The 13,948-nt window shown below is 30.9% G+C and overlaps 3 protein-coding genes across 3 annotated transcripts; 2 read left to right on the forward strand and 1 right to left on the reverse strand.

Annotated features, from left to right (window-relative positions):
* Positions 1–1,326: 1,326 nt before the first annotated feature.
* LOC122849061 (U1 small nuclear ribonucleoprotein 70 kDa) lies at positions 1,327–5,402 on the forward strand. The gene is made up of 7 exons (XM_044147596.1): positions 1,327–1,705; positions 1,891–2,073; positions 2,139–2,201; positions 2,273–2,354; positions 4,025–4,268; positions 4,348–4,715; positions 4,808–5,402. Exons 1-7 carry the CDS (start codon positions 1,562–1,564, stop codon positions 4,969–4,971), a joined length of 1,248 nt encoding a protein of 415 aa, XP_044003531.1. The 5' UTR covers positions 1,327–1,561; the 3' UTR covers positions 4,972–5,402.
* A 1,075-nt stretch (positions 5,403–6,477) lies between these two features.
* On the forward strand, positions 6,478–10,514 carry LOC122848839 (staphylococcal nuclease domain-containing protein 1). Its single transcript, XM_044147216.1, has 4 exons — positions 6,478–7,002; positions 7,568–7,829; positions 7,926–10,168; positions 10,265–10,514. Exons 1-4 carry the CDS (start codon positions 6,946–6,948, stop codon positions 10,364–10,366), a joined length of 2,664 nt encoding a protein of 887 aa, XP_044003151.1. The 5' UTR covers positions 6,478–6,945; the 3' UTR covers positions 10,367–10,514.
* Positions 10,515–11,356: 842 nt separating this feature from the next.
* Positions 11,357–13,214, reverse strand: LOC122849086 (methylosome protein 50-like). Its single transcript, XM_044147661.1, has 5 exons — positions 12,963–13,214; positions 12,541–12,868; positions 12,292–12,464; positions 12,027–12,210; positions 11,357–11,955 (listed from the first exon to the last, which is right to left on the reverse strand). Exons 1-5 carry the CDS (start codon positions 13,078–13,080, stop codon positions 11,766–11,768), a joined length of 993 nt encoding a protein of 330 aa, XP_044003596.1. The 5' UTR covers positions 13,081–13,214; the 3' UTR covers positions 11,357–11,765.
* Positions 13,215–13,948: the final 734 nt, after the last annotated feature.

Genomic DNA, 13,948 nt, shown 5'->3' on the forward strand with positions numbered 1-13,948 from the left:
AATAAATAAACACCCAAAAGAAAGCACCTAGAAATATAATGAAACTGGAAGCCGAACTTAGCGTCGCCGAGAGAGAGATTCAATGGATGGGCTTTTGTCCTTGTCGGTACAGTCACGTCAACTAAAGTTGGTTGAGACTGTACTGAAATATAATGTAACTTTTATATCGTGTAGTACTAGTTTGTTTTGACGTTGACTGTACAAGATTTAATGTGCGCATGCGTGAGTGAGAGGGAAAGCCATCCAATATATTGCTATCTCTAGCGACACTCCGTGCATTGGCTAAGCATAGGAGTTCACCTTCCAGTTTTATTATATTTCAGCACCCGCACCCGTATTCACAGGGCATTACAATTTAGGGCTTGTTTCATCCACCGGTGGCGCTTGTGGAGCTTTTATATGTAAAATCTATATAAAAAAAATTTTATAAGCGCCATCAGTGGCAAAAAGAAGCCCTAAATTGTATAAAATTTGCCCTGAGAATACGGGTGCCGTATTCAGAGGATGTTCTCATTAGGGCTTTTTTTCCGATGGCGGCGCTTGTGAACTTTTTATATAGATTTTACATAAAAAAGCATCACAAGCGCCACCATCGGAAAAAAAACGCCCTAATGAGAACATCCTCTGAATACGGGTGCAGCACTGAAATATAATAAAACTGGAAGCCGAACTTAGCGTCGCCGAGAGAGAGATTCAATGGATGGGCTTTTGTCCTTGTCGGTACAGTCACGTCAACTAAAGTTGGTTGAGACTGTACTGAAATATAATGTAACTTTTATATCGTGTAGTACTAGTTTGTTTTGACGTTGACTGTACAAGATTTAATGTGCGCATGCGTGAGTGAGAGGGAAAGCCATCCAATATATTGCTATTTCTAGCGACACTCCGTGTATTGGCTAGGCATAGGAGTTCACCTTCCAGTTTTATTATATTTCAGTGGGGTGCAGTGGTTTTTGTAATAATTAAAAGCCAAAAAAAAATAATGTCATGTGCCAATACTGCCACTACAACAAACAGCTTTTTCCTATAAAATTTTAGTCGGTATTACAGGGCGAAATTACAGAGCGAAAAAAAAATTTTTATTAAAGGAATCAAGAAGACTAGAGACTATATTAGTCTTCTTGAAAGGAATTGAAAGGAATGCACCTATAGGCGACTTTTGAAATTTTTTATTTTATTACAGTCGATAAAATTAATTGACCTCGATGTTATCTCGAATATCCGATATTCATACTACTTCTCCTCACTACTTCTTCAAAATATCGGTTCGATATCGCGATTTCCGATAATATCGATATTGCTGATATGAAATATCGCACATCCCTACTCTAAACTGCTCTAAACCTTTACATAGTCGTCACCCATTTTGTATGTATACATATGTATATTTGTCAAATGCTATAGTGTTATACCAATTTGTTTTAATTAGGATAAAAAAAAAAAAATTATTTGAAAAAAAATTGAGTATTAAAATATGTGATATTCTTGTAACTAACTATTGATTTAATTGTGAATTTGGAAATCGTCACTTAGTTAGGAAAATAAATAAAGTTTGATAACAATGACGCAGTTTTTGCCACCAAATTTGCTGGCATTATTTGCTCCAAGAGATCCAATACCTTATCTACCACCCGTAAGCAAACTACCCCATGAGAAAAAGAATGGTGGTTATATTGGAGTTGGAAATTTTTTGAAATATTTTGAGGTAAATCAATTATTTTTTCTTATTCAAGTTTATTTGCATTTTTGAACGTATAAACATAACCTCCAAAACCACAATAATTATGATAAAAATCAATTCTCATCCTTGATTTTAAATTATAAAAATCTTGCAATAATTTTGTCTTATATATTATTTAAATATATATTTTATTAATTAAAAATTATCAGAATCCAAAAGACACTCCTCCACCAGTGCGTGTTGAAACCCGTGAAGAGCGACTTGAACGTCGTCGTCGTGAACGTGCCGAACAAGTTGCATACAAACTTGAACAGGAAATCGCTGTATGGGATCCAGCTGGTATACCAAATGTCACTGCGGATCCATTTAAAACCCTATTTGTAGCACGAATTGTAAGTAATTCTAAAATTATTATTCAAAAATTTTAATTAAAAAAACCCAATCAAAATCATTACAGAATTATGACACATCAGAATCAAAACTTAGAAGAGAATTTGAAGTCTATGGTCCTGTGAAAAAGGTATACTATTATTCTAAAACATATTTCAACATTTTCAAGATCAATTGATAATTTTTCCATCATAATTTTAGATTGTCGTGAGTCATAACACAATCAATGGTAAACCAAGGGGGTACGCGTTCATTGAGTATGAACACGAAAGGGACATGCATTGTAAGTACACCATACAAGATACTACTAAAAAAATCTAAATATTTTTTTTTAAATGACAGTAATTATTATTATACAAGGGACAAAAAAAAAGGGTCTGGCACATCTTTCTGTTAGATTATCGTAGGGTTTGGGAATGGGTTGATAAGACTAGATAAATCATTGATTAATCACAAGATGAACAATTAAAAGGTACGAGGGATATATCCACCATGCGGTCATACCAAATTTCAATATGACAAAATGGTAACTGGTTAAATCTCTTAAATAACATCTTGCAAACAAAAATAAAATAAAAAAGGCAAAGTATCTTACTGTCTTCATTAATACAGTTTTTATCTTGTTTTTGGTACAGCGTGGTGGCCGCTGCCGGCAACTAGTGCCGTTCACTATTCCATGCAATATCCCTGAACCTGCCTGAATATGATAGGTTTGTATGTGTGGTAAGATCCAACATACAACAAAAACGTTTGTTAGAGTCTATTACCTTAAAACCCTTTTGTTAATATAAAAGTAATTTTTTTTTTTTTTTTTTTACAACTTTATTAAGTTTGAATGAAAATTTTAATTTGTTTTTTATCGCGATACGGTCGTTTAACGTCTAAATAATACTACTACTTTTTTGATAATATCTTGACAATAATTCAATTTTTATTCTACACTGGAATTTAGTTAAAAGATATAATGTCATATAATTATTAATTTGTATATATTATTTAAATTCTTCATTATCAAATTTTATGTTATATTAAATTTTTTCATTTGAATAATAAAATATAAATTTCAATGTAGAATATTGATTATTTATTATCAAATTTAATAACATCGTGACGTGACAAAATATAATAATAAGGATGAATGTATAAAACGTAAAAATGATTTACTGAGAGCATGATCTATTACTTATTGTTTAAATAAGCATCTTTGTAAAAAAATAGCAATAAAATCAATTTTTTATTAACTCACTCGAAATTGCGCACGGTATGGTTTGTAAGTTTAAAAAAAAAAAGAAATTAAAAAAAAGCGCACCAGGTAAATGCCTCTTTGGAGATTGCACAATCGTATGAAGAATTGGGAATAGCATCAGTCTATCGTCGCGACTCATATCCACTATTTGCAAATAAATTTTTTAAAGATAAATAAAAAAGCAATTAATTTGTGTGTTACTTCCGTACGTAAGTAGCCGCGGTAGGTATTTTTTTGTATCTGATATGTATAAAAAAATGTTATTATTTAAATTCTTCAACTGTCTTTCAATCAAGTACATCACCATGGTTGATTTCATTGTCTACAAATTGATGAGATAGTTTTGATTTGATTTGGTAAAGTATTTGAAATTATCAAATATTTATTTAAAAAATAATAGGCTTTTCTAATAGTCATGGGGTAAGATGACTGAAAAGTGTTGAATACTACACTAATGATAAAAAAATATTGTCATCAGGTTAAGATGTTTTATTTTTATTTTTTGAATTTATTTATTATTATTATCATTATTATTATTATTATTTTTATCACTTATTAAACATTTCAGCGCTCAATAAATGAACTGTTGATGTTTTTTAAATTTTTTTTTTTCTTTTTTCAATAATCTTAATAAATTATATGAAAGAAAAATAATTTAAAAATGAAAATGTGTATGGAAACTACAAAATTTCCATTGGTAATTTTAGCTGCATATAAGCATGCCGATGGTAAGAAAATAGATGGTCGCCGAGTATTGGTGGATGTGGAACGTGCAAGAACAGTTAAAGGATGGCTGCCACGTAGGCTTGGTGGCGGACTTGGTGGTACTCGACGAGGTGGTCCAGACGTTAATATTAAACATTCTGGAAGAGAAGATAACGAACGTGAACGCGAAAGATATCGATTAGAGCGCGAACGTGAAGCATCAGGACGTGGATCAGAAAGAGATAGGTTAGTATTTTTTTTTTTTTTAATAATAAAATTTTTATTTATAACTGATATACTTAAATATATATATTTTTTTTTTCAGGGAGCGTGATCGTGGTGATAGAGAACGCAGAAGATCACGTGATAGAAAACGAAGATCGCGTACTAGATCTCGCGATCGTAAACGTCGACGTAGTCGTGAACGTGTTGTTGATCCAGAAATTGAAGAAATACAAAGAGAAGAACGTAGTCGAGACAGACGTGATCGTGATAGGAATGACCGTAATGAAAGAGACAGAGATCGTAAACGTAGACGTTCGAGGTCAAATGAACGTAATGATCGTGATCGTTCTGAGCGTAAACGTGATAAACGGGATCGCGAACGTGATCGTAGAGATCGAAAGGAACGTAGTGAACGAGTCATTGATGAAGATACTAAAGAAATTCGTATTAAAGAAGAGCCCATGGATGGTAAGCATGCCCTTGCAATACTAAAATTAAACTATCTTTATTTTATAAAAATAAAAAATTTATTTTATTATTTTCTTCTTTCGCTTCTTTAGATTATCCTGAGTATGCCAATGATTATTTAGCGACATCGCCGTCTTTAGCTCAAGTGAAATATGAGGATGAAGTTGAAGAAAAATACAGAATTCCTGAAGGACGTTTCGAGCATTCTTACAATTACGATTCCGCTCAAGATTATCAGTCAAATAATATGGATTAAATTTAAAAAAAACTTTGATGATTATTAAACTGAATATTCTATACCTAATAACACCGGTATATAACAAAAAAACCAAAACGGTTAACAGCTGCATTTTAATTTGCTGTATTATCTGGACAACAAACGTGTAATACTTATGTAATAATGAATTTTCATTTTACTCGATAAATAATTTCCTGTTGTAATTTTCTTTTTTTTTTTTTTTTTATTCACTAATCATTTAAATTATAGCGAAATAAGTTGTCCTTCAATCAGAAATCAAAGTTTTTTTCCGGGTCGGTAAGAAATTGATAGAAAAAAAATGAAATCTCGTGAAATTAATCAATTAAATTTCAACCTGTATATAAGTAAGTTTGAAACTATTTTGATTTCAAAAAAATATTGTACATGCATGCAGAAATAAAGGTGATCTCTTCACAGGTATAAATTAATTGCCAAATTTTACATCATAATTCCCGAAAATTTTATTCTTATATCGAAAATTCGAATTTCTAAAGTTAAGCTACCAACTGTGTTGGATAACGCTTATTACTGGCAGCCAAACAAAATTTTTATCAAAGTTTAGTTTCTAATCTTGTGTTACTATTCGCAATAACTGAATTAGTATTTATTGTTGTTTATTCGATTGCAAGTGAATTAAAAATTAATTTAGATATATAATTTGAAACAATGTTCGAGTTCTTTACAAAGAGGCTATTCAACTTGCGCTAAACGTTGCAGACACAGTTATTTACAATTTTATTGCTTTGAAAATTTTGATCATAATCTAAATAACAACGCCTGGCATTATTGAGGTAATTATTTTAAAAGCTTTTAATAATTTACAGCTCCATTGTCCCTCAGCACCTTGACTAAAAAACCCAAATTTGATGAAATTGTTACATTTCATTAGAACAATAATTGACGCTTTGCCACCAAATTTAATGCAAGATATTACATATAGTGTCTATCAAGGTCTGTAGATTAATAGACGGCTGGGATAAGGTCGTCGCATGACTCAGTGCGCATGCGCGGTCAGCCATGTTTGATGCTATTCCCCACTCCTAATGTTCACCACACTGCTCCCACAGGTAGATCCCCATAATAATAATAAATTCATAACCACGATTAGCTAAAAAAATTAATAATGAAATAGGAAAAACATAAAAAGTTGAATGAAAAAAAGGATGAATTAGTACACAAGTCTCAAGTCGTTGACTTTTCAATAACTTATTATTTTTTCATTATATTTTGATATTTATGGACGTTATATCAAGAGTGAGCGTGATTTTTTTTTTTAAATTTTATTTATTTTATTACTTTACAGTTTACATACATGTACATACTGTACATTGCTGTACATATGATGAAACCGGCCAAAGAGAGGCGCGACAGCTTTCATGTAAACCATGTATAGTATTAGCTTAATTATATCTCTGTTCATGGTTTACATGAAATAGCTGTCGCGCCTCTCTTTGGCCGGTTTCATCATATATGCTTATAGTATATAAAAAAAAAAAAACTTGCGTGGTCCACACAGAGCGCGTGACGATCGATCGGTTGAGTGTCGCGTGTTGCCACATCACCATCGTGGCGGTTACCAAAGTTTCATAAATGTCCGTGTGTCGATTGTCGAATGCGCTTGTGCTTATATCCATTCTGTTGTACGTGGATGATCCAAATAATCTGACTAAATCTTACTCCAGGTTGCTGGCATTATCCGAACTTGGTTCATAAAAATGCCAATTTGATTCTGAATTAAACATCCAATTGTAGTTATTTAAAACAATTTTTTTTGTTTTAAAAAAATAAAATAGACCAATATAATTTACAAAAATAAATAAATAAAATATTGTAATAATAATTATATTTAAGTGAAGTAATTATTACTCATATTGTGTCCTATATTTTTATGATATAATTTTATAACACACTATTATTTCGTCGTGAGTTTTTATTTTATTTTAAATAAAGTCTAAGTTCTAAAGCATCACAATGAGTGCTACTAATATTACACCGCATGTTGAAGATAAACACGGCTTCGTTAAGCTGGTAGGTTATTTATTTTTTATTAAGTTATAATTATACTATCATTAGTATTATCACTAAATTTTTATTTTGTATCATACCATTTATTTAATTTTCAATTTTGAAATGCTCTAATATTTAGCTTGAGTTGATAAGCGTCATTTTTTATTTACGACATATTCATTCGATTCATTAAATACGTTTAACCAGCTGGTAATTTTGTACTATCATCACGCACATATGGAACTAATTTACTATTGCATTTAATAATTAATAAAGAATAGAAAAATTCATTAGTTATATTTTTGATGAAAAGAAATAGTTTTTCTCAAAACTTTTATGGCTATTTTAATTCCGTTATTTAGAATTTTCATTATATCATTAAAAACAATTATTGTTACCAATCATGAAAAATCAAATAATAAATGTTATTTAAATCTCACTCTAGGTTAATATTTATTTAATGTATCTTTAAAAAATAAATAACTCTTTAATAGCTACATACATTCTTCTTGCCATTTTGTTTGTAACTTTGGAGCACGTTTTTTTTTTTACACATCTAATTTTTTTTTTCCCTTCATTTTTATAGATTCAGTCTGGTGATTCAATTACTATTCGTGGACAACCAAGAGGTGGACCACCACCAGAAAAGACAATTTCATTGTCAAATGTAGTTGCTCCAAAACTCGCTAGACGAGGAAAAAATCCCGGTGAAGGTTCTAATGACGAGCCATGGGCCTGGGAGGCTAGAGAGTTTTTACGTAAAAAACTTATCAACCAAGAGGTTGTTTTTAACGAAGAAAAAACAGCATCTGCTACTAAAACATATGGTTCTGTTTGGTTAGGAAAAGGTAATATTTATTTATTTATTTATTTATTTATTTATTTATTTATTTATTTATAGAATAACAAAAAAACAAAAAGTTAAGCCAGTTAAAATTGTTTAGATAAAGAGAGTGGAATAAACGTTGCTGAATTATTAGTATCTGAAGGATTGGCTACTGTAAAACGTGACAATCGTAATCCAACGCCAGCTCAATTGCGTCTTCAGGAACTGGAAGATATTGCACGGTCAGTTGGTAAAGGAAAATGGTCAGCTGACCCGCTTAGCCAACATGTTCGTGATGTTAAATGGACCGTTGATAATCCACGTGCACTTGTTGACAAATATGGTGGCAAACCTGTCAAAGCAATTGTCGAACATGTACGTGATGGTTCAACAGTCAAGGCTTTTCTTCTTCCCGACTTTTATCATATCACACTTATGCTCTCTGGCATTCGTTGTCCTCAGTTCAAGTCAGACGAGGAAGAAGCATACGCAAAAGAAGCACAATTTTACGTTGAAAATCGTCTTCTTCAGCGTGATGTTGAAGTTCTTTTAGAAACAACAAATAATAATAATTTTGTTGGCACAATAATGCATCCAAATGGAAACATTGCTGAGCATCTTCTTGGTGAGGGTTTTGCAAAATGTGTTGATTGGACAATGAATTTTACTAAATCTGGTGTTGATAAACTTTATATGGCTGAAAAAGCAGCTAAAGAAAAACGTTTACGGCTTTGGCGTGATTGGGTACCAAGTGCACCACAAAAAGAATACAATGCTATTGTTACTGAAATAACAAGTGCTGATTCAGTTATGGTAAAAACACAAGATGGTGAATATAAAAAAGTATTTTTGAGCAGTCTTCGTGCACCACAAAAGCCAAAAAAAGCTGGTGATGATCCAGCAGCACCACGTTCAAAAGATTTTCGTCCACTTTATGACATACCATTTATGTATGAAGCACGTGAATTTTTACGTAAAAAATTGATTCGTAAACAGGTTAAAGTTATTGAGGATTATACACAACCAGCTAAAGATCAGTACCCAGAAAAAATATGTTGTACAATATTCGTTGGAAAAGTTAATATTTCCGAGGCAATGGTATCAAAGGGTCTTGCAACTGTTATTAGATATAAGCAAAATGATGACCAACGTCCAACTCATTACAACGAATTACTTGCTGCTGAAGCTAAAGCTGAAAAATCTGGTAATGGTCTTCACGCTAAAAAAGACACACCACCTCAAAGAATTATCGATTTATCAAATGATCCTGCAAAAGCGAAATTTCATTTGTCAGCATTAAAAAGAACACGTGGTATCAAAGCTGTCGTTGAATTTGTAACAAGTGCTTCTCGTTTGAAATTATTCCTTCCAAAAGAACACTGTTTAATTACCTTTCTTTTGGCTGGTGTAAAAGCACCAAGAAGATCAAGACCAAAACCAGGTGGTGGTGTTATTGAAGGTGAAAAATATGGTGAAGAAGCATATGCATATATGAAAGAGCAAACATTTCAAAAAGATGTAGAAATACAAGTTGAAAGTATGGAATCGAAAGGCAGTGGTTTTATTGGATGGTTATTTGTTGATAATATTAATATCAATGTTGGTCTTGTTGAGGAAGGTTTTGCTGAAGTATCAACATTTACTGATTCAGCTGAATATCTTAAAAATGTCAAAGCTGCTGAAGAACGCGCTAAGGCTAAAAAACTTAATATTTGGCATGGTCGTGCTGATGTTGAGCATGATACTGAAAAAATAAATGAAGAAAAAGAAATAGTTGAACGTAAAGTTGAAACTCATGAAGTTGTTGTATCAGAAATAACTGAAGATTTACATTTCTTTGCTCAATATGTTGATCAACGTAATCAAGTTGAAAGTTTATTGACTAGATTACGCCAAGAACTTGAAGATAATCCACCATTACCTGGTGCATTTAATCCAAAACGTGGTGAATTAGTTGCTGCTAAATTTACCGGAGATGATCAATGGTATCGTGCTAAAGTTGAAAAAATTTCTGGCGTTAATATTAGTGTATTGTATATTGATTATGGTAATCGTGAAACATTAAATGTAACAAGAGTTGCACCATTACCATCTGAATATATCAGTGATAAACCATACGCACATGAATATATATTTGCATATGTTGATCTTCCCAAGGATGTTGATGATCAAAAAGCAGCGATAATGGCATTACAAGAAGATTTATCTGAAAGAACATTATTATTAACTGTTAGACACAGAGTTAATGGAATACCAGCGGCAACACTTGTTGATCCAGTAACAAAAGAGGATCCTGTCAAGGCTCTTGTTACTGATGGATATCTTCATGCCAGCAACATGAGACGAAATGCCAACAAAGCGGTACGTTATTGTTAATTTTTTTTTTTTTTTTCAATTATTCATTACGTATAATCGAGGCACTTTATTCAATTCGTTTTTTTTTTTGCTTATAAACAGATGGAGGATTATACAAACGCCGAAAATGATGCAAAGAAAAATCATCGCAACATTTGGCAGTATGGTGATGTAACGAATGATCCATCAAGCGACTGGAAATAATTTCATTAAACGGTCATGAATTATTTTTCTTTCGTTTTTTTTTTCTTTTGAAAATTCAATTTTACACTGAATTCAATTTAACGGAAGAAAAAGAAGGAAGAAAGGGTATATATGACAAAAAAAAAAAAAAAAAAAAAATTTCCTTTTGCATACAATATGGAAATGAAAATTTATTATAAAATACTATCGGCGAACGAAACAACTTACGGAATGGGCATAAATTTAAAAAAACTCATAATTAATTGTTTACAAAAAAAAAAAAAAAGAAAAAAAAATATATATATAAAATGAAAAACATCACTTTATGTTGTACATGATGGCAAAAAATATGTTTAATAATCAATTTTTTAAAATAATAATAATAAAAAAAAGTATGATGAAATTGTATATAAAATACCTGATCAGGACAATTGGTGGATTTGTAAATCCGGTAATGTGTCTTGTTGATTAATGAATTTTCCTGCCCAATGAGACTGTTGTCATTTATAACAATAAGCAATTCCATGTGTAAAAACAAATTCTAAAAAATATTTTCACTTTTTATGCGTCGTCTTATTGACATTTTATTAATCATGTTTTATTGTCAAATTATGAAGATAAAAAAACCGTTATAATAATAATAATAATAATAATAAAAATGTGTCTTTACTATTTTATAAAGAAACCTTCGCAATATATATATATATAATATGTTTAAATAGTAAAAAATTATGAAAATGTTTGGAGAAACAAAGATTGACCCTGCGAAGATGGATGACGAAAAAAAAGGTAGTATTATTAACAAATTGATACCGTAATTATACTGGTTATCAATTCTTATAATTTGATAACTTTTTTTACCAACTTATTATTTATATAATTAAAAAAAAAAAAATTAATGACTATGATTGAATTTAACTGGAGTTGGGAACATGATGGTAGTGTGAAAAAACATGATTATTACCTCCAAATGTACTTTAAAAAGAGGAGAAATGTATTTTATAAATATCCAGAAATTGTTACACATTTACTTGTAAAAAAAAATGAAAATATACAAATTTAATTTGTTTATTCCAGTCTTTAAAAAATGTGGCTCAATAAATTAAAATGTTAATTGATACAAAACATGCGCAATAATTCGATCACAATACTTAGTTTGTTCAAAAAGACTGATTTATGAGCCCTGATTCATGATGAATTTTTTTTTTTTTTGAAATGACAAAATGTTGATCAAGCTAACAATATTTTTTTAAAAAGTATGCTTTTAATTATTGATAAAAAAATGACAAATATAAATTAAAATTATCAACCTGGTAGACAAATGAAAAATGATATTTTTTCCATGTTTTCATTAATGTTTTTACACTTTTGATCGACAGGTTTTTTTAAAAGTCGATTTTACGGGAAACAATAATATTTTTTAAAAGTTTGTTATGTGGTGCTTAAGTATCGTGTCATCCCAAGAACAACTCAACAAATCGTCATCATTCCATGCAATGCTTCGAACGAAATCAGTATGACGATCATCAATGTAAATATTGGATAAATAATCTGATGATTTCATTACTTTCAACTGGATATCATCACAGCAACCAGCCACAATACTTTCTCTAAAAAAATTAATTATTAATTTACAAACAAAACTGATAATTCAAATTTTAATGTTATTTTCTTAAATTACCTTTTCGGATGATACTTAAGCTTGTGAACTTGACGAGAAAACGCATCCACCTGGCAGATTTTTTTTTTCGGTTGACGAGTATCAATCAAAATAACTGTTCCATCAAGTCCGCCAACAGCAATTTCATGTTCATTGATTGGACTCCAAGATGAAGCTGTTAGTCCACAGGAGTGTTCATATAAATCTAAAAATAATTCAATTTAAAAATTATTTGTAACAAAAAAAAAAAATCAAAACAATGATGATTCAAAACCGTTAATGTTACCTTGGGCTGGTGTCGATTTGTTTGTATCCCATATAGTAAGAGTACGATCCATTGAGGTAGATAAAAATACTGATTGGACATTTGGCATAACATCAATACTGGTTATTTTTTTAGTATGAGCTGTCTCATACGAAAAAACAGGAATAAACGTTTCTTGTTCCCATACTTTTAAGCTAAAAAAGAAATTAAAAAAATAGAGTAAATATAAATTCAGAATTCATTTATTTGTGAAATATCAAGTTGTTTTACCTTAAATCTTTTGAGCAAGTGAGAAAATTATTTTTACATTCAAAAACAGCAATTGAAGTGATACTGTCGTGGTGATGACAAGCATAGGCAGTACTGACAAAACATGTGTTCCATGATTCATTGTCTTTGTTGACACTCAAAGTTTGTAAACCACCACCATCTTCAGCTAACAAGAATATATCTGATGCTAAAAATGCAGCATCACAAACTGTATTTGCTGTTGCATGAGCACGGTTGCGGTGAAATGTTGATGTATCATTAAAAAACCAAACTCTTCCACACCAATAGCGATCAGTCATATTGCTACCACCAACGACTGCTGTTCCATCTGTAAAAAAATAAATATTGATGGGTTAACTAAAAAAAAAGTAGCTGCTAAATAATTACTTTTTATTCAGTAATTTGGTTTAATAAATGCATACCTTTGTGAACCGCAATAAATTGTAAACGATTTATAGGAGCTGGTGGCCTATCAGAAGGCCCCAAACTCCTGTAATAATCAGCGTTTGTATTTGGATGTTGAAGTTGATTTCTTTCCATACTTGACTTAAATTAATCAATATTCAATGATTGATTAATATTTTGTGTTTATATTACTTATAAATAATAAACAGGACGGAGACTAGAAAAAGCCGGGACACATGTGACTATGTGAGTATGTGACCACTGACCAGTGCTGGGTAAATACATGTAGTCGATTTCTAGGTTTAATACTTCAATCTGTTTGAAACGATATAATACTAAATTACTAAATACTAAATAGCAGTCATGGAGGTGAATTCACTTCCATGATAGCAGCACCCGTATTCTCAGGGCAAATTTTATACAATTTAGGGCTTCTTTTTGCCACTGATGGCGCTTATAAAATTTTTTTTATATAGATTTTACATATAAAAGCTCCACAAGCGCCACCGGTGGATGAAAAAAGCCCTAAATTGTAATGCCCTGTGAATACGGGTGCAGGGGAGCGTTCTATAGCTGGCCGAGGCCAAAAATCTGGCCGTTTTTTTATCATAGTTTATTTCATATGCTTGTAGTGCCAGCACTACTCCATTATAATTCAAAATATTTGAATAGGTTTTTCTCATAGTGAGTTTTCGATTTATCAAGTTGTCATTCTGTTGGCCCAGCAGTCAAATTCACAGGGCATTACAATTTAGGGCTTTTTTCCTCTACTGGCGGCGCTTGTAGAGCTTTTGTATGTGAAATCTATTGTTACGTCTTGGTATATTTCCAATTAATAATCAATAATAAATAATAATTTAATAAATTTAATAGATGCAGAACAAACAATAAAATTTTTCTTTTTTTTATTTTTATTTTCACATGGAATTAAATTCAAATTTTGCATTTTTATAAAACAATTTATTTTTTTCTTTTTTTATATAAATTTTGGTAAGCAGTTTAC

Source organism: Aphidius gifuensis, linkage group LG1, assembly GCF_014905175.1.
Source record: "Aphidius gifuensis isolate YNYX2018 linkage group LG1, ASM1490517v1, whole genome shotgun sequence".
NCBI classification, from domain to species: Eukaryota; Metazoa; Arthropoda; class Insecta; order Hymenoptera; family Braconidae; genus Aphidius; species Aphidius gifuensis.